Raw genomic sequence first — 25,975 nt, 5'->3', positions numbered from 1 at the left:
CATATTGCTTTTATGAATAATGTAGATAAAAAAAAACTAATATTCAAATGAAATTTACACTAAATTATTAATATATTTTACATCCTAAGTAAATTTGTCTATTTAAATTAATTTTATAAAATAAATAATTGTCCTTTTTTTCTTTTTTTTTCTTCCTTTTTTTTCTTTTCTTCTTTAATTTTTTGGTAGGCTAACTTGTCGACTTGCCAACTCACCCTTAGGTAGGATGAGCCAAAGTGTCCAGTTTTTAATTGGTAGGTCAGCCCAACTCTACCCATTTTTGTTGGGTTGATGGTAGGCCAGGTCCAAATAGACCAAACTGGTTTGTTTTACCATTTTAATTTTGCACACCTCCTACCACTCACTAGAGTCATTTATACATCTTAAAATTAAATAAATAAATATAAAGCATTTTTAAGATTATCCATTAATTTAAATTAATAAAATAGAGTATTAAATAATTTTTAAATTTTGTGAAATTTTGTTAATCTAATTTATGCATTAATAATTTTTAATTCAATGGTTGGATCGTTAAAATTTGATGTAGAATATAAATTATTGAATAAAATAAATCTAAGTAAATTTACTCTTAGAATAAAAGAATCACTCATATATATATATATATATATATATATATATATATATATATATATATATATATATATATATATATTCCTCGTGACTTATGAGGTAATTAGTTATGTTGTTGGATTAAATAAAAAAGAATAAAATGAGTATATTTTTGCGGAAAGGGTACCTATCAGAATGGAGGAATAGAAAATTTTGACCACACTGAAAGATGTTCAACAACTAAAACATGCCTTGTTTCATGCTAAACTAGATTAACGAACTTCTATAAAATTCAGCAATGGTCTAGGAATATCAGCATTTTTTCTTGGATTTAACTTTTTAGAGTGAACATCTCACTTTAGACAATAAAGTAAATAATCTTAGTAAACTGCGGGAAAAAAATTGACAATAGAAAATGACATAAATAGAAAAATATGACATTGAATTGAAACATAAGATGTGCTAGCAACCTAACGAAACAGAGAGAACTATCTTGAAGTTGTTACCCAGATTTTAAAATGACAACTTGTACAAAAAGATCTCACCCCACATGGAAGCATACTACATAAGAATAGCCCATATCATTCTTGCTATTTGATTCTTGCAAGTGTTGTTGTGATATAAACTATTGGCGAAAATATTAATAATTGATATTTCATGTACATACACTTTTAAAATGTACTCTTTTACCATGTAATTGTCACACTAACTAAATTGTCCACTTAACAAATGACATAATTATAAATGTTTTTGTCACATCATTACTTAACGATTCAAGTTAATTGAAGAAACTAAAAAATCAAATTAAATTTATTTTTGAAGTGACTCATCAAACTTTTTTCTTAGACCAACAACAACCAGATATAATGAGAGAAGAAAAAAAAATATTTTACCCTAAAAGATATATCAAATTTCATTTAGAATGACTTTTTACAACCTTCATTCTCAGCCATTGATTTTGCATAAAAAGCAAGCAAGTAATTCAAAATGACATGACAACTACACTACATTGTACATGAATTAAACAATTTTCTCAACACTTAAACGTGAAACAATCACAAGATCAATATCACACCAAACAACACAAACATACACAAAAACATTGAACAAGGACAACAAACAATACATGGCAAACACAAAACATAGGGGGGAGATGTAGGAAGCTAGTGAAGGAGGAATAGTTTTCAGTAATTTCCAGCTTCATCTACTCCTTCATCCCCAACTTCTTCATAGTCCTTTTCAAGGGCAGCAAGATCCTCCCTGGCTTCTGAGAATTCACCTTCTTCCATGCCTTCACTCACATACCAGTGCACAAATGCCCTTTTGGTAAACATGAGGTCAAATTTGTGGTCAATGCGAGAGAAAACCTCTGCCACGGCTGTGTTGTTGCTTATCATGCATACTGCTCTTGACACCTTGGCAAGATCTCCTGCAGGTACCACTGTTGGAGCCTGGTAGTTGATACCACACTTGAAACCAGTAGGGCACCTGAAATAAAATTAATTATCAAAACCACTGATTCATTTTTAGTTTCTCTTCTCTTTAAAAGGATAAGTCAAAGAGAATTTTAAGAAAAAGAAATTTTAGGAACACTCTCTAGTAACCTCTTTTAAACACACTCTCTGGTTGTATAAAATTTATTAGAATACACGTTCTCTCTATTTAATGATTTTCTTTCCTAATTTTGTGATCTTCAATAAATTTTAACCACTAAAAAAAAGTATATTAAGAAGAGCATGTTAAAAAATATGATCCTAGACACTTTTAAAAAAAGAAATGAACTTTTAACAAAGAACAACTTTTTTATGGTCAGTGAATAAAAGTTTTTAATCAATCATTAGGAATTAGAAGAAGTTTATGTTAACGGGAAGGGAATAAGGTATAAATTGCGTTATCTTAATTAAGGAAGTTTGTCTAAGGTAAAAGAAAATAAGGATATATCAAAAATGAAATTTCGTTCAACAACGAGATTACCAGCATAATTTATCCTAAATTTAAAACTCTTATTTTTAACTTCAAATTTAAAACAGTTATTAAGTTTAATAAAGCTAGGCCAAACATTTCATAGGATTTAACAAGGGGTAAGTTCAGGTCTTTCAATCTCATGAGTGAGCAGCACCTAATAATTATATTGGACAAGAACTTAAAGAATAACTTATTTTACTGCACTAGTTTGTAATTTATCAGTGTTTCTACTACCAATCTTTTCACAGCAAATAATTCAACCCATGGCCATGGACCAAACTGAGCCCCACACCAACATGCACCTCACTTAATGAACAAGGTATTCAAGAAAAAAAAAAAAAAAAAAAAAAGATCCCCAAAATTGGGACTAATCTTCCTATTTTATTTTTTTTTTACAAAGTTTTCAGTCAATAATCCAAGTAGAGAAATTACAAGATTTAACATTGCATAAACTGTTCTAAATCATCAAACAACAATCTTTACCACTTAAGATTGTCATGCAAATAAGTATAATTTTGATAGTTCAAGGCTTATTTTCCTGGTAATTATAATCATTTTGTATCTAAATCTATACAAAATCAAAGAAAAGGCTCAATTATTGAAGGAACTGAAAAACTACTATGAAAAGTCTATATACTAATGATCAAATAGTTAGGATCAGAAAAGAAAAAACAGAACATGCAAAGATCATGCCATCCAAGTTATTTACATCTCATATTATGATGTTCTTCCAAGGATTAAGGAAGTGTACTTACCAGTCAACAAACTGAACCTGTCTCTTTGTCTTGATATTTGAGACAGCAACGTTTACATCTTTGGGAACAACATCCCCACGATACATGAGGCAGCATGCCATGTACTTGCCATGTCTTGGATCACACTTGACCATCATGCTTGATGGCTCAAACACGGCTCTGGTTATTTCAGGCACTGATAGCTGCTCATGGTAGGCCTTTGCAGCAGATATCACAGGGGCATAAGATGAGAGCATGAAATGGATGCGTGGATATGGCACAAGGTTAGTCTGGAACTCAGAGATGTCCACATTGATTGCACCATCAAATCTCAAGGATGTGGTTAATGAAGATATAATTTGAGATATCAAGCGGTTCAAGTTAGTGTAAGTTGGCCTTTCTATGTCTAATGATCTTCTGCAGATGTCATATATCGCTTCATTGTCCAAAAGCACAACTACATCACTGTGCTCAATAAGAGCATGATTGGAAAGAACAGTGTTGTAAGGCTCAACAACTGCAGTAGATACCTGCATGGTAATGACAACACTAGTCACTACAGTAAGGACATTCCATTTGGATAATTTGGTGTGATAATGCAGAAATGCGAATAGTTAATAAGAAAAGCTCAACAACAAAACATGAATACCCTAAAGTGTGTAGAGCAACATACGTGAAAACATCTCTAGCAATTTTACATCATATCTTTCTGTTATTGAGATGAATATGCAATTTTCATCATTTACTACTAGAAAGAAAAAAAAAATAGTGCTAAGAGCACATTCTCTGATACTCTCTTTCCAATATATTCCTTCTTGTTGGTAGAAATTTATGTATGTCTCACCAAACGAGGAATGAGACCCACATTTAGTAGAACCCATATGAATAAAAGGCCATAAAATGTTATGAAGTCAACAAATGTTTGATGCTCCACCACAAACAGTTCATTTTACTGGACCTGAGGAGAAGGATAAATAATGAAGCCAAGTTTTGACTTCTTGCCATAATCTACAGACAAACGTTCCAAAAGCAATGATCCCAAACCAGAGCCAGTGCCACCACCAACAGCATTGAAAACCAAGAATCCTTGCAAACCAGTGCAGTTGTCAGCTAATTTTCTGATACGGTCAAGGCACAACTCTTCAATTTCTTTTCCAACTGCAGCATAGACACCAAACAAGTGACACTATCAGATAGAACATACCCAAGTTTTTGACACAATATGGAAGTGAGTGACTGACCTGTGTAATGTCCCCTTGCAAAGTTATTAGCAGCATCTTCCTTGCCAGAAATTAATTGCTCAGGATGAAAGAGTTGTTTGTAAGGACCACATCTTATTTCATCAATTACACTAGGCTCCAGATCAACAAACAAAGCCCTAGGGACGTACTGGCCATTTCCAATTTCACTAAAGAAGGTGTTGAAAGCATCATGTGAAGAATCATCTGAGGCATCACTGCAAGCAGATTTATGAGAATCAGTATTAGTTATGCCAAAGAAAAAAGGGAGAAACAATTAGAAGGGATTTGTTAAAAAAGCTAAGTTCTTATTCAAGGTAATGAGAAAATTAAAAATTAAAAAGTGAGCAAAAATTCAACTCCTTATAAATACGAGAACCAAGTTGTTTTTATTCTTTTGAGTTCAGACCCGCAAGTATAGCAATTCCACTATTTCAAAAAAACAAAAAGGCATTCTTAAAATTTTGTTAATGTGACAACAGAAATTAAAGGGTGGCAAGGATGGAGTAGCTATCAGCTAATGGGAAACTCAAACAGAAACAGAACCAAAAAAATTAAAATTATAGGAACTCACTGCGTTGACTCATAAGGTCCCAAAAGTAAGTCTCAACATAATTATTTTAGAAACTTAACTATAGAAAGTTGAAGGGGTATTAATATAGACCCAGTTTACAAGCTGTGGTAGCTACATTTTTTTTTTATACATTGGGAGCTACATATGAGTGTAACCAAAGTATTAACACTGTTTAGATATTAGTTTAAAAACACTTTTAAGAGTTTTTTACTAAAAAATACTCTTTATTTTTCATAGCAAAGTACTCATAAAGTGTTTCTAACTTATATCTAAAAAAATTCTTACTTACACGCAATAAATTGGCCCAAAGAGGAAATTGCAAATTGAATGCCTTAAACCTTTTATGAGTAGAAATAAAAAAAATAAAAGAGACTTTAATTTGCTTAGCTAATAACTACATGATTTTAGATCACCTTTTCTTTGGATTTGCAATGTTATTACCTCTCCTATGAGGCAGATAATAACAGAAAAGGTCACATTAAGAAAACCTATTTATGAGAAATAACTAAAACAAGGAAAATATTTATGCCAGTGGAAATCATTGAATAAATTGAGTAATTTCTCTTCGGGTTTGATTTTTCTGGCTTTGGAAGCAGAATTTCATATCAGCTTCGGTTTCTGAAAATAGGACACATATCTAACCAATGATTTTAACCTCCTTAACTTGACCAAGATATTATTTCAACATTATTTCTAACTTCTTCCCTTTCTTTTGTTTCTTCTCGTTTACTCATGAAATGAGAGAACTAAAGAAATTCCTTACTTGAATTAAAACCATAAATTACTCAAAATAGATTTTGATATGCCAATTCCATGACCACATAATTAACACAGATTTCCAAAGCCAGTGAAGGTTTAATCAATTCATGAGGGAAGCACATGATTGTGGCCCTTAATGTACTTCATTTATAGATACGCATGTTAATACACTACTCAACAAAAATGACCATAGAAAGATACAATGGAATACATGATACATAAACCAGAAGCCTAACAATTTAGAAACAAACATGAAATGTGAATGGCCCCATATGAAAACATAAAATTAAAAACTATAAACAATAGAATGCTCAAGCATAGGAATGCATCAAACGAAGAAAAACGAAGCAAAAGTTAAAAATAGATTAATAGAATTGCTTTCCTATGACCGATCCTGACAAAGAATTATAAAGGATCAACAGTGCTATGATGATCCAAAACAAAGCTCATGCATGCAAGATATGACATAACGTTGATCATATAGAACAATATACGGCAATTGAATCACAAGATATTGATCATAAAAGCACCCGCGGAATCAAGAAAATCCTAGATACTCCAACAACATTACATATAATAAATCAAACTAATCTCCTTCACAATACTATAACAGGTCTTAAAGGTTTTTGCATGTGACAATTTATACACTAAATAGATCATTCTCGTAATATGAGAACATGTTTAATCACTACTTGAACCCATCCCGTTGTGAGATGTGACATAGAAATTGAATGATGACCTTAGATTAATTGTAAAGAAATTGCTATGATACATTGTGTTTCAAACTAATTTTTCCACAAAAAACCTCAAGATCCACATAAACTAAGATTGTAACCAAAATTGAACGTATTTAAGATTTACTTGAAATGCGAGAAATGAACATAAAATAGGGAGTAAGACCTGGGCATTGTTCCATCTTGTTGAATGCCATGTTCAAGGCAATATAGCTCCCAACATGAATTACCAACCTGAATTCCAGCTTGTCCTATATGAATGCTTATTATTTCTCTCATATTCTCTTTATCTCTTTCCTTCTACGATCCTAGTTATGCTTAACAATAGGAAATGCTAACCCAAAAACAAGAATCACAAGGCTCAAAAAAAGAAAACTAAAAGTAATTACAAGGAAGAGGGAACTGCAAAATAGAGAAAACAAAGAAGAAAAAGAAGAAGAAACTCTAATAAAAGAAGAAGAAGAAGAAACTGTTTTTATCTTTTCATCTCTTAACGTTGCAATCAAGAAATGTTATTAGTGCATGAAGTTCCAAAACCTATAAACTGAGTTTTACCATTGATTAAATCCTCAAATTAATGAACGATACTTGATTAAAATTAATCGGGCACCGGCCATTTGGCACCAACCGATTGGAACGGTTGAATTTTTATTATTATTATTTTTGACATGCAAGAATTAAACAATTCACTAAAACAATTTTTTTAACACCTTTTATTTGTAAAAATTTATGTAAATCATTAAATTATTAATGTGAGAATATTGAATCCAATAAATGAAGAATCAAACTTCCATATTTAAGAAAAATTACATGAGTGTGAATGAGTTGTTCCACTTATATTAGTTTTTATTTTTATTTTAAATTCTAAATTTTAATAATAAAAATAGAGTAAAATATTTTTTTATAATATAAAATAAAAAAAAATCTCGTACGGCTGTTCAAAAATAGATTTTTATTGGTTTATTTAAAATTATATTTAATGTAAAAATTAATTTTTAAATAAGTTAATAAATCAAATTTGACTTTTAAAAAGATCAAATCAGACTGGGAAAAAAGATATAATAAATAATAGGTCAGTTTTAACCTTCAATTTTATAGAATTAACTTACATATTTAAAATTTTGTCTAATCTGACATATTTTCATACCTAATCATGAGTAAATAATATTGTGTGTTTCCAATCATGAAGAGCTTTACATATCAATTATTTAAAATTATTGTAAGAAATGATTTTATTAATTTTTATAATAATTATTTAAAATTATTTTCTAACATGATTTTTTATCGATTAATATCATGATAACTTTAGTGTTTTTCAATCACAATTGTAATGTATGGTAAGTTTTTAAATTTAAATGTATTTTTTTTCAACCACTCATGTATGAAAAAGAAATTGAAAGAAAAAGCAATTCATTTATATAAATAAATCTAAATATTTTTTTAGTTTGTATAATTTCACATACTTTACCTTTTAGTTCTTATGATTTAAATTAATTTTTTGGATTAAATAAATTTTTAGTTCCTCAAATTTAACTTAAATTAACTTTTTTAGTCTCTTAAATTTAAAACTAATATTTTTAATCTTGTAATTTCAAAAAAAAATCTTGTTTTTGTCTTTATATTCAATTTTTGTTAACAAATTGTCAAATTATGTAACATAAATGTACTTACGAGTGTTTTTGTTAATGAAAACATAATATTAAACTCAACTGATATCTTATTGTCTTAATCTGTCACTTTCAGATATATTATTGGTTATTTGAGGAATTAAACAAGATTTTTTAAAATTATAGAGACTAAACTTGACTACAAACAATAGTTTTAAATTTGAGAAATCAAAAATAAATTTATCCTAAATTTAAGAAACTAAAGACCTATTTAAATCTAGTTTTTCTTTAGTCCTTATACTTACCTTTTCAATCATTTTTAGTCTTTATAGTTTAGAAAAAAAAAGTTTTTATAAAAAATTAATAACAAGGACTAAAAAAATTAAAAAATTATAAATATATGAACTAAAAATATCTATATTAAACTATAGAGACTAAAAAATTAAAAAGATAAATATAAAAATTAAAAAATATATATTTTAAATTATAAAGATTAAAAAGTAAAATAAATGAAAATATAAGGAAAAAAATATTTTAAGTCTTTTTTAGTATTTAATATATAATGACTAAAAAAGTACATCCATCATAAAATAATATAAAACAATATTTAAGTTGAAACATTTTTTATATTTTATTTTAATCAAACAAAATTTAGTATTATTTGGGTCCATAATTTTTTATATTTAAAGTTTTTACATAATCTTTAAAAAATATTTGATATTAATATGTTAAGTTCAAAATACTCTCATTTAATATCTCTAAATGGATCATTAAAATAATAAAAAAAATTGTTAAATAGAGATACATGTTAAAAACATGAAAAAGTATTTAATCTTTTTAGACTTTATCTTTTTATATTTATTTTTATTTCAGTTGATCCTTAAAGTTTGTCTTATTAGAAAATAAACTGCATAAACTTTAATTTCGTAATAATTAATCCTTAAACTTTTATCATGTTTACAAATGAACACTTTGATTTCAATTTTATCTTAATTAATTTTTAATTTGTAAAATAGTCTCTTATATTATATTAAAATTAAATTATTAAGATAAAAAAACATCAATCATTTATTTATTTTAAATTATGTTTACTAATTAGTTTATTTTACATATATTAATTTTATTTTTATATATCACTTTTCTATATATAAAAATATCATATAATTTATAATTAAAAAAATCAAATAATGACTTTTTTTTAATTTTTTTCATTATTCTCTTTTTTTTCTTTCTAAACTCATATTTCTTATATTTAAAAAATAATTACAAAAGAAAATTAATGAATGATTGATATTTAAGATAAATAATTTAACTATAAACTAATAGTAAAAATTATTTTATAAAAAATAAATTATAAACATCTATTAGAATGAATGAAAAGTTGAGGATATTTATTTATAAAAGAAGTAAAATTTAAGAGCTAATTGAAATAAAATTAAAATTTATGATATTTATTTTAAAATGAGATAAATTTTAAGGATTAACAAGAATAAATTTAAAGTTTAGAGGATCTATTTGTAAAATAAGTAAAATCTAGAGTGAATGAATATTTAAATAAAAATAAAAATAATAAAAAGATAAAAAAGCTAATTAATATTACTTGTGTAAAAAATTAAAAAAAATAAAGAAAATAAAAATTCAAAACTAAGAAAAAAAACATGAAATAAAGGGAGTAATATTCTTTTTAATACTCTAATGTAGATCACAGATTTTTGTTCTTCTTATTAAATAAAATGAGGATAGTATATAATCGATTTTAGTTAATAATTAAGAAAGTGACATAAAGGAGAAATATTCCTTTTCTTTCCAAATTAAAAAATCTCTTATAAAATTCCTTTTTTTTTCTTTTTTTTTTTTATCCATCCGAACACAGGTTAGTGTTTTCCACTATGTTCATTCATTGTTTTCTGCCAACAGATTCATTTCATTGGGAGCAACTGAGGCAGAAAAAAAGACATCATATGAGATGGAAGCTGGTAAGATAACCGCGAAAGGTGTGGCTCTCATCATCGGAGACAGCAACAACATCAGAGGTTCTCTTCACTTTCTTCAGCACCCAAATGGTTCCTCTCTCTCTCTCTTTTCATGTCTCTTAGTTTGTATTGTATTTTCAGTTAGAAATGTTTAGTTGCTTATTGTTGGTTTCATTGTGATTGTGTAGGGACCATCCATGTGACAGGGAGAATAACAGGGTTGTCACCAGGCTTGCATGCCTTCCATATCCATGCTTTTGGTGACACCACCAATGGCTGCAACTCCACTGGTTCTTCTCTCTTCTCTTCTCTTCATCAATGTTTATCATCAAAGATCAAACTCCTGCAATTCCTCTTGCAACATATGTTTTATTGGAAAATAGAAAAAGGGGGGATTTCGATTTGTAAATAGGAAGATTGAGAATAGTTGAAACTTTAAATTAAGGGTATAAGAAAGCTTGGATTCATTTTTTGATTGACTTGTCTTGTGTGTTTATAATGGTTATTATTAGAAAAAAGAAAGAGAAGATAATCATGCAATGAAAAGCTTTTTTTTTACTGTCATTGAATCACAAATTGTCGTATAACTGAAAATTGTTGGTGATTTCTAATTTTGTTGGCAGTGTAAAATATTTTTTGCTAAGAGAGTATCAAAATTAAACTGAAGAAATAAAAGTGATTCCTTTTTCCTACAAATTAATCTAAATTAATCAATTAAGTTATAGCTTAAACTTTATCTATTTTACCCCAGGTCCTCACTTCAATCCACTCAAGAAGGATCATGGGGCTCCTTCAGATGATGAGCGTCATGCTGGTGATTTGGGCAACATTGTTGCTGGCCCTGATGGTATTGTATTTTCTGCTTTCTTTTTTCATATTTCTTTTGATACTTCTGCTTGTTTGTATAAGTTGTCTCCTGGGAAGTTTCCAAAGAGCTTTCTGTTTTGCAGGAGTTGCTGAGATTTCTATTAGAGATAGACAGGTAAAGAATTAAACTTCGGGTGTTGTGTTGTCTTTAGTTGATACCACTTTAGTAATTTCGTTCTCTTTGTTCTTTTAGAGAATCTACATATTTATTACCTTTGTTCTTTGTTGATAAAAATGTGCTTGTGTTTTGCAATGTCGATCATTGTTTTCATTTGGTTGGTATTTTCATTTATGAAATCTGAATGTTGTTAAATTGGGCCTAGAACACTTAATTTCCCGTTTCTCTCTTTCAATATGTAGATTCCACTAACTGGAGTTCACTCCATAATTGGGAGGGCTGTTGTTGTGCATGCTGATCCTGACGATCTTGGAAGGGGTAAGATTTTGAAATTTGGGCACAGAACATGTTTCACTAGGTTTCCTCCTGTTTCATCTTTGAAATGTAGCTTTACTTTTCCCCTGGTCATGTTTTATATTATAGTTTCATTGAAGTAATTTTCCTATGATAGCAAAGTTGTATTGAGTTCCCTTAATGCTTGATATGGAAATCTTAATGTTTGTGAATTACTAGTGTAGCGCATATGCATGTTCTTGTGTGTAAGCCTCACATCTAAGTAGCTATGTAATGTACAAACTAGTCCTAGTATTATCCTTCGATCAGAATTTAATCTTTGAATTTATTTATGTGCACGATGAGTTAGTCCTTATATTTACAAATCCATATCTTGTTAGTCCTTAGCCAAATTGAGATACAAAGGGGAGTAACATGATGCAAGTTTATAATAATGAGAGAGACTAAAGAGAGATTCTGAATAGTGTTGTTAAATGGCGGCGCCATAATGGTATGGCGGTGGCCGCCGCATTCCGTTATGGCCTTTGGCCTCTGTATGGCGCGGGCCTGCCATTTTGCATATGGCAGCCGTTATGGTGGTAACGGCGTGGCGGTTTACGACAGTCATGGTGCCCGTTTTGGGGCTCCCACTGTCCAGTGCATTGCATACTTCCTTTGAGACACAATGAAACTGTAGTTAGATTGAACAACTTCAATACCTAAAAGATATTTGAGAGAACCCAAGTCTTTGGTTTGAAAGTGATGGAATAGACCAAAAGTCATTAGCTCAAGTGATTTAACGGTTAACACTTATATTCTTTAACTAAAGGCCGACGTTCGATCTTTGACCTAAGTCGTAACTAGAAATATCACTTTATCTTATAGAAACTGACTACCTTCTTATTAAGCAAAAAAAAAGGTGATGGAATAGGTATTGTTTTAGTTGATAATGTCATCCTGGTCATTCCTTGTTATAATAATGTCATCAACATATACAACCAGATGAATGCATTTTCCCTAGAAATATGCTTGTATAAATTAATAAGATTAGATTCACTTCAACCCTGCCAAATTATTGCAGAATTATACTTAACCTTCAAAATGATGCACAAGGAGACTGCTTTACAAGGTTATCAGTAAGGTTATACGGCCGATGGCGGCAAGGACCTTTAAGTTCCATATTGTCATGGCGGTCTATGGCGGAAAAAAAAAATTATCTATATATATATATATAATATGATGCAAAAATAGAAAAATAACAAACATATATTAAAACCAACAATCTAAAATTCATGGCATTCATAATCTAGTGATAGTCATCATAAAAAAACATAAATTCCTAACCGACAAAAAGATTAAATAGCCATCAAAACAAAGAAACAATGTTAGAAAATAGCAAAACACAATGACAATTCCTAAAACTATTTTGTTTAATCCTCTTCATCCTCATCAATGTCAGCATAATTAATTTTCACATGATGATGTTGCTCATTTAAAAATCCTTCAGCTTCTTCTCTATCTGAATGTATGAAATTAGCATTTGGCACTAATTCCTCCTCCTCATTGCTTGAATCTTCTGATGTCTCAACTTCTTCAACCTTTTTCTCCTTGTTCTTTGAAGCTACTCCTTTGGCTATTTTAGAAGGATTAGTAGATGTTCCTACTTGCCCCTCTCCTTTTGTGACGCCTGGTGCATTGTCTAGGCTCATCAAGTCCCGAAGCTTGATAAACTTGTCTTCAAGTAAGGTCATCATCTTCTTCATGAGCCCTCTCATCTTCACCTTCTTCCCCATCCATCTCTTCAATTAGCCACTCATTGAAATCATCAATCCCATTAAGACTAATTGGATCGATTTTATCCTTAAGGTTATACCTTTGATGGAGTGCTTGATTATACTTGACAAATACCAAGTCATGTAGTCTTTTATGCTCAAGTCTATTCCTTCTCTTAGTATGAACCTAAAACAATTAAATAAAAACTTATTACTTAAGGAATAATAAGCAAGACATTGATTGTTGACTTTAAATAAGAATGAAGAAGTTAATTACTTGCTCTAAGACGCTCCAATTACTTTCACAATCCGAAGCACTAAATATCAAGCTAAGGATCCTTATTGCAAGTTGTTGCAAATATGGAGTATCTGAACCATACATCCGCCACCATTGAGCTACAAATGCAAACAAAATATGTTAAACATAGACACTTGAGCAAATGACTTAAAGAATAAAAGTTCAGAAGTTGCAATGTTTTGTCTCTTACCCGGTGCAACTGCACCTCTCATTGCTATAGCAGTTGTGGACCCAAACATACCACTCGCAGCTTTATAGTGAGCCAACTCCTTATGAACAATATTCTTCATCTCCAAATCTCCTAGCAATTTATTGATACAATTATACAAACCCCTAATAATCTCACCATTAAACTCCATCTATGGGTTGGCATAAAAGAACTCCAGGTTCAAAAAGTGACCAGTAGCATGTAAAGGGCGATGAAGCTGAATATCCCATCTTTTATCAATGATTGCAAACACATCCTTGTATTTGCTTTCATTTTTAAAAGATTTCATAATGGTTTCCTTTGCCTTGTCCATTGCCTCATATATGTAACCCATGGCTGGTTTTTTCTCACTATCCACAAGCCTAAGCACTTTCACAAGAGGAGCCATCACTTTCAGAATGAAAATTACATTCTTCTAGAAACTAGGCATCAAGACAGTTTTAGTGGCTTCCTTTCCCTTGGCCTCCTTTGCTAGCTTGTTTTCATTCCACTCTTCTGACACAAACATCTTTCGAAGATTAGTTTTCTCTTGATGAATCCTCATCAAGGAAAGATAAGATGTTGCAAATCGAGTGATTGCATGCTTCACTAACTCCCTCCCACCAGTAAAGAACCTCAACATGCTCAAAGTGCTTAAATGGCTATAAATGAAGCCAACAAGTGAGATAGCTTGTTGAATGGTATTCTTTATATTGGGCAGCTTACCAATGTCGTCTAACATCAAATCTATATAATGTGCAACACAAGGAGTCCAATAATTTTTTTTTTCTTTTTTCCTCTAGCAACCTACCAACAAGAACATAATTACTTTCATTGTCCGTTATAACTTGGACAACCTTTTCCTATCCAATCTCCTCCACAATAGAATCCAACAACTCAAATATCTTTTCACCGATCTTTACATAGGAAGATGCATCAACCGACCTTAAGAACATTGTTCCAGAAGAGGAGTTCACCAAAAAGTTGATTATGCTTCTTTGTTTCCTATCAGTCCAAGCATCTGACATTAAAGAACACCCAAAACTTGCCCATTGATCCTTTAGTGGCTTCATTAATTTATTAGTGTACTCCACCTCTTTTTGAAGGAGTGATACTCTAATGTCATGATAGGAAGGACCTTTCAAATGCTTCCCAAAATGCCCAATTTCACGAAGCATATCTTGAAAACTTTCCAACTTTATTAAATTGAAAGGTATGCCAACTTGGTACCAAAAGCGTGCTATATATTGGTATACCCTTTCTGTAGCTTTTTTTTAATCACAAAGCTCTCTTATGCCCTCTTGCACCACCTTGTCTTTCCTATTTTTTGCAGCTATAGATTGAGATTGATTGTAAAGGTCCATAGGTCCCTTCCTAATATCCTTCAATCTAAAATCACCAATTGGAGGTAGTCGAGAATCAAAACTTCCAAATTTCATAAATCCTTCTTCACATTGTGCTTCAATCTCTTGCATTGCCTTCTTGAATGCTTCATTTTGCCTCTGCTTCTTACCATCCATAATTGTCTTTATCTCAACCTTGACAACTTCAAGAGCCATCAAACAAGCTGTAACATTGCCCGCCTTTCCAATCAAATGTTTGACCCTTGTGATACCTCCTTTCATAACCTTTCGGCAATAGTTACAAAGAATCTCATTTGTATCATTCTCTCTCACTGGTGTACAGTGCTTCCAAGCAACATCATTCCTCTTAGAATTAATGGAATTGGAAGATGACATTGTTTGTGACTGGGTGTTTGATTCTACCTCCGCTTACATTGTCGTAGACTATGGTGGTCGGGTCGGATGCAGTGGTAGCAGCGACGGTAGAACTCAAAGGAGGAGGCGTGCGGAGGGAGAAGGAGTGGTCACGCGCAGAGGAGGAACCAGTCGCACGTGGAGGAAGAAGAAAGTCACGTCGAAGGCAACGGTGGCAGCCGCATCGGAGGCGACAGTGGTGGTGGGTCTCATTGGAGTAGGCATGTGTTGCACGGAGGAGAGGAAATGTGCATTAGGGTTTTTGCGGCAACCCTATTTTGCAACATTAAGTTACTGGGTCGCGGGTTGCCCAACCCGGAAACCCGAGCCCAAACCGGAAAAATGAAAAAAAAAAAAAAAAAAAAAAAAGGCCCAAAATGGCGCCATGACCGCCATGAACACCTTGGACCGCCATGCCATTATCACCGTAACGGCTGCCATATTCAAAATGGCGGATCCCTACCATACATAGGCCAAACGACCATAATGGATCGTGGCAGCGACCTCCATACCATTATGGCGCCATTATGGCACCGCCTTAATGGCCATTTTATAACACTGCTGCTTTAAGACATAAGAGAGCCCTTAAAAGTTTGCAAACTAGATCAAACTCTTCCCAAGTAACTAAACTAGGAAGTTGCTCTATATAGATCTCCTCTTGAAGTACACTCTAAAGAAAGGGGGTTTTAATGTTAGCTAAAATAAAGTCCAAGAATGCATGACAGTCATGGCAAGGAATAGACAGACAATTGATATCTTGACAATGGGAGAAATGGTATCACCATAGTCTTGATCATAAACTTGAGTTAACCCTTTTCTGACTAAGTAACCCTTAAGGCTTGCTTAAATCAATCAACCTAACCACTTGGACCAATTTTCAGTGTAAATCCAATGAGACAATGACAATCAACCGGTGATTTACCTAGATGAAGAGGAAGTAACTGCCAAGTGCCATTAGCATGAAGTGCAATCATTCGTGCAATCATTCTTCCATCATTGCATGACGTCTCTAGTGGATTTAGGAAAGGGACAAAAGTACATTATAGAGAAGGGCAAATGATGAGAACTAAGAAATTTATAAATAGGATAAGTGTTACAAGTGAAACAAGTACCTTTCTTAATGGAAATTGAAAGGTTATCACCAAAAGACAGATCTGTAGCAAATAGAGATGTTGGAGCAAGAATCTATGTCATGTGTTTATGCAGTTGGACCCATTTTCTATTCCATTAATTAGGATTCAGAAAATTGTCACATTTTGTAAGATATGCTCTCATTATAATTTCATTTTCAAAGTATTAATAGGTTTGTATACCTCCATAACTATGATGACCTAAATAAATGGGGCAATCATGAGATGTGCATCCCTAAAATACAAAGCTACAGGAATCACCGAAAGAATGTGATGGAGGTCCAAAAGTTTGGACAATTCTAAGTGAGAACTGAAAGTTAGTTTCCTGTCTGGTTAGTGTACTGTCCATTGCAGCCTAAGATTTTTTTTTATGCACTACACTAGTAAGAACATTTTTTTAACATACAGAAGAATATAAAAAAAATAAATAAGAAGAGGATTATAATCACCCATGAAAGAGATTTATATCTTTATGAAGTAACTTCTTGTCCTGCATAAAAAGGATTGCGATAATTTTATATATGTACTATTTAGAGTTGAAAAATCATAAAGAAACTCTCCTATATATTTTTCATTTCAGGTAAAGAGGGCAGTAACCAAAGCTACATAGTATTGCTGTTTAAATTTTCTAATTAAATACCAGTATTATGCTAGTGTAATCTTCAGATGAATCCTTGTAGTTTGTTGAGCTAATGGAGATGTGATTTTTTTTTTCTTGAGCTTGTTTGCATTTCTAGAGTTCAAAGTGGACTAAAATTCTGTTCACCACTTACCCTGGCTTTCTAGCCGTTATTTATAGATTAAGACCATAACTTTCACTGTTTAGTTTTTTGTATTTGTATCTGATCAACATTTTTATGTGTTTTTGACTTTTTATTTATTTTAAAACAGGTGGACATGAACTCAGCAAAACTACTGGGAATGCAGGTGCAAGAGTAGCATGTGGTAATACTCGCTGTTGTTCATATTGTTTCCAGACATTAATAAACTATGATCTATTCCAGGAGTTTAATCCATTGCGTGCATAATTTGTTCGTGGTTTAGTGACTCATTTTTTTCTTGTCATACTATAAAATAGGCAGGATTGTGGAAACACATTTTAGTCAGGATGATATAACCTTCTTGACTCATACCATGACAAATTATTACTTCCTCCGTTCTCAATTATAAGAAGAAGAAAAAAACACATTTTTCTCTTAAATATAAATAAATTTCAACTATGTTTGTCTCATTTAATAATACTTTCTCTAAAATATTCTCTCTTTAATGTATGATCTTTCAGCTGCGGTATTTCTTTTGACATTTATAACAAGTTATGTTATGGAATTTGTAAAATTTAATATAGATAACTAATTTTTTTAATATACATAAAATTAGTTTATTTTTCTTATAATAGAAAACAGATGAAGTATTACTTTATTAGTTGTTGTCTATTATATTATATATAGTTGAAGTGGTTGTAAATGTAATCATTCTTATCAACAAGTAAATTAAACTATCATGTCACATCATAGTGTTAGATTTTAATTTGGTTTTATACAACCTGTTGCTGCTTCATGCTTTGTATGTTGAAACCTGACAATTGCTAATTGTTGATCAGGCATCATTGGGCTGCAGTCATCTGTCTAGGATAGTTTGCCACAGATGGTGTATAAAATGTCATCTGACTTATGGAAGAAATTACAATCATGCTGTAACTACTTTTATAGCAACTCTCGTGACAAATTAAAGTTCTACGCATGTTTGTTTTGGGGCATTCTCGCGTTCATATGCACGTTGAACGTCAATCCTTGTCTCACGTTGGATTGGCACTCACGTTGTTCCAAACAGTAACACACCTTATATTGTCACTTGGTTTGACTGCTTCTAGGTGAGGACTGGGGTGGAGTTGCTATGCTTAAACTGCTTGTGATGTTTAGTAAATATAAGCCACAAAATGCAACAAAAGATTATAGTCAACATTGTATTCAAGTAGATAAACACCAAGTCAAGGCCAGTCCAACAATAAGTGAGCTCTAAAGCAAAATTTGGGAGAGAAATTTGTTCTTTACACAAAAAGGTATATGTTGAGCTTTTTGTCAACTTATGAAGCTTTTTCAACATTTGTGGTCTTTTTTTCTTTATAAATACTAATAACACATTTTTTATTAGTGGTCCTAATGGCTCAAGCTTTAGCAGTTTTACCCTTGGGCCGATCCTGTACTAACCATTGAGGCACTCCATTCAATATTAAACATGTGGGAAGTTGTATGACATGTTAAGAATGAAGTGATTTTTAAAGAATGCATTTTTATACACACCATTTGTTGAAGGGTATGCCCAAAAAACTGTCCCCATTTAGTGAACATATGAAATTAATTCCTACTACTACACCACACAATCTATTGTAAAATTTGTGATTGGGATTAGGGATACACAGTTTAATCACGTTTAGCTATTTATAATTAATTTCATCAAAGATCAATTTTACTTATTTATTAAACAAATGGATCATATGTTTGACACTGTTTAACCAAGAATTTCTGCATAAGTAGGATCTTCAACGTTACTATACGAACAGAAAATACTAAGGTTAATTTAATACGGTGCTATCTAGGCATTTGCAAAATATGTTATAAAGATCTTATTATGTATGTGTGTCTATATAACACAAAAGTATGAAATTTTAAATATAAATCTTAGATTTTTTATATGATCACATTATTGATATAAAATATTTATTAACTTTGTTGATAATTGATCTTTATTGGATAACTTATTTGTTCACTTTTAATGAAATTTTTTCTTACCTACATTTTCTTTATTCACAAAAATTAAAACATAATACTTAAGAGAATTGACTCTAGTATCACTCGAGATATAAACCAGAACTTTGAATGAAAATCATTGTATTCTTCCTGTAAATTTCTTTTCAATTTTTTGTGGATTACTTGCTTTAACACTTGATATTGTTTAAGGCCATTATATAAATATTCCTTGTGAAAAATAACTGTGCCACATGTTATAGCTACACAAGATTTATTTAAAATTACTTTTCTGTATGTGTTTTTATTCATAAATCATATATTAATATCAAGAAACTATCATTTAACTAAGAAGAAAAAATTGGTGTTGAAAAAAAAACCTAGAAGAAATTAAATCGTCTACATGAAGTCTTACTTTTCGTAATTGAGATTACTGGGGGAAGACTTTCGTTATTAAAGCTTAATAAATTATTTATAATATACTTGAAAAAATGTTATATAATTGAAAAAATGTTATAATAATTACATTAAAAGTTATAGTTAGACTAATCTCAAATTAATTGATAATGATAAAAAATCAACTTTGTAATATATCAAAATTAAATTTATAAAAATATCACGTCATGAAAAGCTTATATTCTTGTAGTTGGGGAGCACAAAGCATTATTAAACCCTAAAATAAGTCAATAAAATCTCATCATCCTACCAATAACATTTTTATATCAAAAAGTAACTCAATATATTACTCTCTAAAATATCCAAGAATTGAGACGCTACCCCAACAGTGTACTAATGGAAAAACTAGTACTAGTAACCCCTAGTAGTATACTTCAGTTTAAAGGATTAATGCCTTTTGTCAAAATGTGCTAAAAGGAGTAATCTATCATGGGAAAGAAAGCCATGATTCTCTCCATATGCGAGGTGAAAAGCAACAGCACGAGCAAGTTTATTTACAACAACTAAGAGACACATTACACATAAGTAACCAACTGAAACTAATTAAAACAGTCACAATGTAGCTGTCGTACATTGAATTCAAAAGACAAACCAGTCCTGGAACACCCCCAGCACCATTAGACTGTAGCCAATGATTAACTGGCTGAGGCCACAGCGGAACTAACGCAAGAACACGGTTGTATCTCATCTCTAGCCTCTCAACCAAGTGTTCCTGTAAGATGAATTGTCTCGCAGAGAGGCGTCATGGGGCTTGTACTCCATAACATAGCTGTGAGGAAGCTTTAAGTGGCGTTTGATTGAATCTCTCAGAGCCATTACGGCCTGTAATGAGAAAGCAGGAACAATACTAAGGACAAGCATGAACGTACATTTGTATATACTATTAGGTTCAGTTATAATGCCAACCTGATGGTCTGAAGCATTGCGATTCCAGACACTCAATATATCCTCGTTGAAACGAATGCTTAGTACTGCACCACATATGTTATCCCCATAATCCAATTGGTCACCCACTAAGGCAAGAACCTGCATTTAGCCATGTAATACTATTACAAATTTCAAGTCTCCAGCAATAGAAAACAGCAAATACATTTCTATATGATGGGATAGATCATGAAATCAAATTCACCAAGCAAGAGAGATTCCAAATAGTAATTTAGCTGGTCAATTGTTCTATCATCATTAAAACTTGCAACAGTGTAAGAAAAGGCTTCAGATCAATAAAATGATGTGGAAACCAAACAAAAAGCATATAACTTGATATGTTGCTGTTACATACTGTTTGTATTAATGCCCAACGAATCAGCATTATTCACCCAGGCACATTGAACACCATTTGGCACAAATGATCAAGTAATAGCTACATGACTATATCCCAGTAAGCGTTGTTATCCATTGAGGTTTATGATTACTGATTAGGGTACCCAGTTTTACCTGTTACATTTAGAAAAGTGGTCTAAACTCTAATCAAAAGAGGGGATAGTCAGGATTCAAGAAGCAAAATCATCTAGAATAATAAATACAAAAAAAATTCCATTCAACAAATAAGAAAAGTCATTTGGATTGAGCTTATTAGTCTTACTTCTCAAATTTGGAATAAGATATATTTTAAAACAACCAGGTGCTTACGAGTTAAACTTCAGAAAACAAATGGTTCAAACACTTGAAATTGGCTAGTACAACATTACTCTTATGGTATAAGCAGAAAGTAGTTTCCCCGAGAACATTTTCCTGGAAATTAGTTAACTGAATAATAACTACACAAACCTATTTCTACAATGTTTCCGCCTCAAGTAATTAGAAACAGACCAACCATATTTGAAAATTAGAAACTAACTCGTTAACAAGTCCACATACTATAACAAAGGTGGATTTTTTTATTTTTTGTGGAAAACATACAATGTGTAGTTTGCACAAATTAAAATAACAGGTAGAACTAATGAAGACCTAGCTACTTAACATCATTCCACTGCAAGGACCATGGATGAAAAATATTAGGGAAACGAAAGTAGCCCCATGCTCTGGTGTTTCTAAAAGGATTAGGTGTCAGTGGTTCTATTTAAGTCCAAAAATCATTTGGTAGTCTTTGATTGGATCTTAACTATCACACAAGATCGGACTGCACATCTATGAACCCCCAGAAGAATTGAAGGGATTAACAGTTCTATTACACAACAAAAGAGGGCCGAAAACAAAACAAAAAAGAAATTTATTGAAGGGCTGAACATCAAATGAATGCACTGTGAACAACCCTATGGAAATCATGCTTTATAAATGGAGAAATTCAGAGACAAATTTCTAAATAATATATTGGAATCTAAATCTAGGTTCCTGTCTTCAATTTCAGCTGTGAAAGTCAACAAAACACTTGACGACCATAAAGCATTTCAACTACTTGAATATTGTATTATTTTAATGGAAAATTTAGATTTCAACAAAAACAACCAAGACTTGTACTACTGAGTAGGATCAACTACATGGATCAAACCATGCCATTGGATCTATCAAAAACCAAAATTTCAGTAAATAAAACAGCTACATGTACTAATTATGTCATTGAGATCACCAATAAATTAAAGTGTTCATTTTCCATAATCATGCCAGACATTTTTGTCGAGGAAGACACCAAAAGATGTTATAGATGAAAAGATTTGCACTTACCAGGTCCTCCCAAAAACGGCCTGAGACAACCTTTTTGAATCGTATAATCCATTTACCACCATTGCAGTTAGCAGAGTCCTTCAGAAAAAAGAAGAAAAAAAAATTCTCTGTCAGTAAACACTAAAAGATATTTGTGAAGGACACACCTCCCCTTTCTCCCCTCGGAAAAATGGAACAGCTAATAAATTCTCAATCAGCAAGAAAATGCAACTTCAGCTGCAACTTTTAAGTATCTACCTCCCATAAAGGACGAATTCCTTCCTTGAAAAGGTGCAAATCTGTTGGACTGGGCAAAGAAGAAGGGCGAGCAAGATGGCAATAGCAGACCCAAAATCCTTCAACCTATTAACACGTACCTTCACCAAAGTAAGAATTTTTTTAATGAAGTGTGAACTTATATTCAACTACAGCCCACAAAGACCTCACCGTACTAAAATCAACGATTTTCTTTATGTTGTCCTCGTATGATGTTTGATTTCGGACTCCAGGTGTACGACGTGTGTACCAAAAGACAAATTTGTTCTGGTCATAGAAATTAGCACCAACACAAAATCAATCAACCAAAATGTCAAATCACACTAACACCCTCCAAGGAAGAGAAAAGATAGAGAAACAATCATAACTACCACACATAATCAACAAGCATGTAAAATCATCAAGACCCTGAATCTAATCTGTAGTGCATAACCAACTCGCATATATCTGCTTCAAAGCAAAAGCACCTAACATAGCCAACAGCATTCAATCAACTCTTCCAGAATCAAACTCATTCCTAAGTCAAATTGAAATATCTTAGACACATAGTGATACAACAAACAAAGCTACCCTTAGACAAAACTTTAACCAAAAACAAACCCAAACAGGGTAGTAGAATCCAGATTCATATCATGAATAGGAAGACCTGTGTTCCAAATTGTGAACTAAATAGCATCTTGAATCTTAAGATTCATGATCAATAATAAAGCAGAGTATACAACTGAAAAAAATAGCGCAAGTTCATTATCAATAACTACAAAACAGATATTTAGGAACATTTTAACATTAGAAAAAAAAAAATCAAAAAGACATACTTTGAATTAAATAAAATATTAAAATATGTGACAACCATTTATTCGTATATGTACTTGGAATAAAAAAATATATATTAAAGATTTTAGATGTAATTAGATAAACTTTTTTAAAAATACATTTTATAAATTTATAGAAACAAAAAGTAATTTAAAAAACCTATATATATATATATATATAGAAAGAGAGAGAGAGAGAGAAACTTGTTTAAGATATAACTGTCAAAATCAACAAAAAGGAAAATACTGGAGGGAGGCACGTGAAACAGTGACACACGAGCCAATGGTCACTTTGTATGCATAATAGCAACTCTGTTTTGGCATCTCATTACCTGGTAAGAGTAAGACCACAAGCAAGTGAAGGTTGTGCACAGCAGACCCATGTACAAAGTACACCATCATCAGCCTATCTCCTCTTTTTCAACTAACTTTCACAGGGAAAAGCCTTTTACTAGGTTTTTCAAGGATTGGGTTGCACAGGATCCGACCCAGTTTGAGGTGTGACCACTTGGTGCCAGAATCACACAATTTATGAGAAGCAATCAATTCATCCGATTCAAATGCAATTCCTATGATTCATCATAGTATTCAAGCACAAAAACAATTTGCAGCACGATTCACATTGCCAGCTCTTTGAATCGAATCATATGTATTGTACCATGATGAATCGTGTATGTATTGTATCATGAATTGTGTATGCATTAATCATATCATGAATCATACGATAATGATAACCATGACCCAAAATTTTAATTTCTTCATTATCTTCCTTGGCAAATAATAAAAACCCACAATCTAAAACTTCCAATTCAATCATTACATCCCACCTCAACAAGTCTATGCGTTAGTGCAAACTTCAGTTACGCCCATAAATCACCAAAAATCATAGACATCAATAACCAGACTCCTCATTTCAAAAATTACATACCACTTCATTACAAAAATACAAAAACAACATACACTAAGCTCAAAGTCAAAATTACCCTAATCTAAGGAACAACCACATAATAATAATAATAGACAAAACTTAGTTGCAGGTCTTCATATGCTTTTATCTCATTCTCTAATCAGAATTAAACTTTGACCTTGCTAATCCGCATTACAAAATTCTCCACACCTCCCTATAGATCATCAAAGTGAAACACTCGTTCTCATCGGAGAAAAGCACGGAAACTGTATCTAAGCTTTATACCACTACTACTACTACCAACAATAAAACTAATAATAAAAATAACAATAATTTTGGGTGGTGAAGAATTGGAAATGGAAGTGAGAGAGCGAAACCTTTAGGGGGTGAAGACCGGCTTTGAGTTCACGGGCTTGTCGTTCTTCGGTTTCTTTGTTGGTGTTGCTGGAATCAAGTGCCGATGCCAATTGAGAAGAATCTAACGATTGGTGAACGTTTTCGGGGTTATTGGCGGTGTTGTTCTCTGCGTCCTTCTTCTCCGCTGTGAAATCCATTGTCGCTGCTTCCCAAACCCTAATCCCCTTTTTCAGCTTCTGCGTTCAAGCGTTGAGCTTCGTTCGGATCAGAGAAACGTTTCTCCCTTCGGTTTTTAAAGCTTTATAGGGCACCTTCATTTCACAATTATTTTAATTTTTTGTTTTCTTTTTTACGCGTTTCTTGACTGGAATAAGACTTGTCAAGTCATATATTAATATTGGATTATTTATTATAAATTTTAATTGTATAAAATAAAAAATTTGTTTTATATATTACATATGTTAAAATATTAGTTAAATTTAATGAGATATTTAGTTTAAATTTATATATATATATATATATATATATAATTATTTTCAATATAGTTTTTATTAACTATTGCATTTAATAATTTTTAATTAAATAATATTTTCTCAAAATTTATCATTAGATTAAAAGTTTTTTTTATCTAGATTACACATACCGAATTTTATATCATAAAAATATTGAGAGGAAAAAAAAAAAGAAATAAATGAAGTAAGTAAATTTGTCATATTGATTAAGTCCACCCTCTTAAATTTGTGGATTAAGATTAAAAAGACTCACGATCATAGATCAAAAATTTCACTTATAAAAAAAGTTCATAGGGTCAAAAGGCCCACATGATCTATAGATTAGGATTAGTTCATGGATTGAGTTTTAAAAAATATTAATAAATTCAACTATAAAAAATTATCTTGATCTATTTCATGAGTCAACCTACTCCATGCGTTGATGATCGGATTATGTTTTGAAAATAACATTTTTTGTCACAAGTCAACAATTGGAGAGTCTAATGTATCTTAAGATATCGAAGACTTATGAGTGAAGTTATTCCTTTAATTATATTTTAATATTTTATATTGTTTATTATTTTGGTTCCTTGTCTATTTTAATTGTTGATCTCTTTTGTTGATGATTATTACAAAAAGATGGTGAAGAGAGGATGGGAAGTAGAAGATTTTTTTTTATTTTTGCTCTCTTATTGTCATTTTACTAGATTTACTCAAAAATTATTGATTAGTAATG

General features: G+C 31.5%; 3 protein-coding genes across 4 annotated transcripts; 1 reads left to right on the top strand and 2 right to left on the bottom strand.

Annotated features, from left to right (window-relative positions):
- Nucleotides 1-1,590: 1,590 nt before the first annotated feature.
- On the bottom strand, nt 1,591-7,115 carry LOC109803473 (tubulin alpha-5 chain). The gene is made up of 5 exons (XM_020365066.3): nt 6,741-7,115; nt 4,511-4,725; nt 4,228-4,427; nt 3,291-3,799; nt 1,591-2,058 (listed from the first exon to the last, which is right to left on the bottom strand). Exons 1-5 carry the CDS (start codon nt 6,851-6,853, stop codon nt 1,755-1,757), a joined length of 1,341 nt encoding a protein of 446 aa, XP_020220655.1. The 5' UTR covers nt 6,854-7,115; the 3' UTR covers nt 1,591-1,754.
- A 2,947-nt stretch (nt 7,116-10,062) lies between these two features.
- On the top strand, nt 10,063-18,706 carry CSD3 (copper/zinc superoxide dismutase 3). The gene is made up of 7 exons (XM_020365115.3): nt 10,063-10,244; nt 10,343-10,444; nt 10,906-11,001; nt 11,105-11,136; nt 11,382-11,457; nt 17,448-17,501; nt 18,157-18,706. The coding sequence occupies exons 1-7, from the start codon at nt 10,148-10,150 to the stop codon at nt 18,183-18,185; spliced, it is 486 nt and encodes a 161-aa protein (XP_020220704.1). The 5' UTR covers nt 10,063-10,147; the 3' UTR covers nt 18,186-18,706.
- Nucleotides 18,707-20,087: 1,381 nt separating this feature from the next.
- NCBP (Putative cap-binding protein) lies at nt 20,088-25,031 on the bottom strand. Of its 2 annotated transcripts, XM_020365169.3 has the most exons (7): nt 24,769-24,910; nt 23,817-23,991; nt 22,844-22,939; nt 22,655-22,759; nt 22,418-22,495; nt 20,663-20,782; nt 20,088-20,578 (listed from the first exon to the last, which is right to left on the bottom strand). In XM_020365169.3, exons 2-7 carry the CDS (start codon nt 23,865-23,867, stop codon nt 20,447-20,449), a joined length of 582 nt encoding a protein of 193 aa, XP_020220758.1. In that variant the 5' UTR covers nt 23,868-23,991; nt 24,769-24,910; the 3' UTR covers nt 20,088-20,446. The 2 variants fall into 2 exon arrangements, with proteins under 2 accessions (XP_020220758.1, XP_020220757.1); XM_020365168.3 differs by lacking the exon at nt 23,817-23,991 and having other exon boundaries at nt 24,769-25,031.
- Nucleotides 25,032-25,975: the final 944 nt, after the last annotated feature.

This window comes from Cajanus cajan, chromosome 1 (genome assembly GCF_000230855.2).
Source record: "Cajanus cajan strain Asha chromosome 1, NIPB_CcT2T_4, whole genome shotgun sequence".
Classification (NCBI taxonomy): domain Eukaryota; kingdom Viridiplantae; phylum Streptophyta; class Magnoliopsida; order Fabales; family Fabaceae; genus Cajanus; species Cajanus cajan.
Note: the sequence above shows the minus strand (reverse complement) of the source record. Positions and strands in the feature narration are given on the sequence as shown.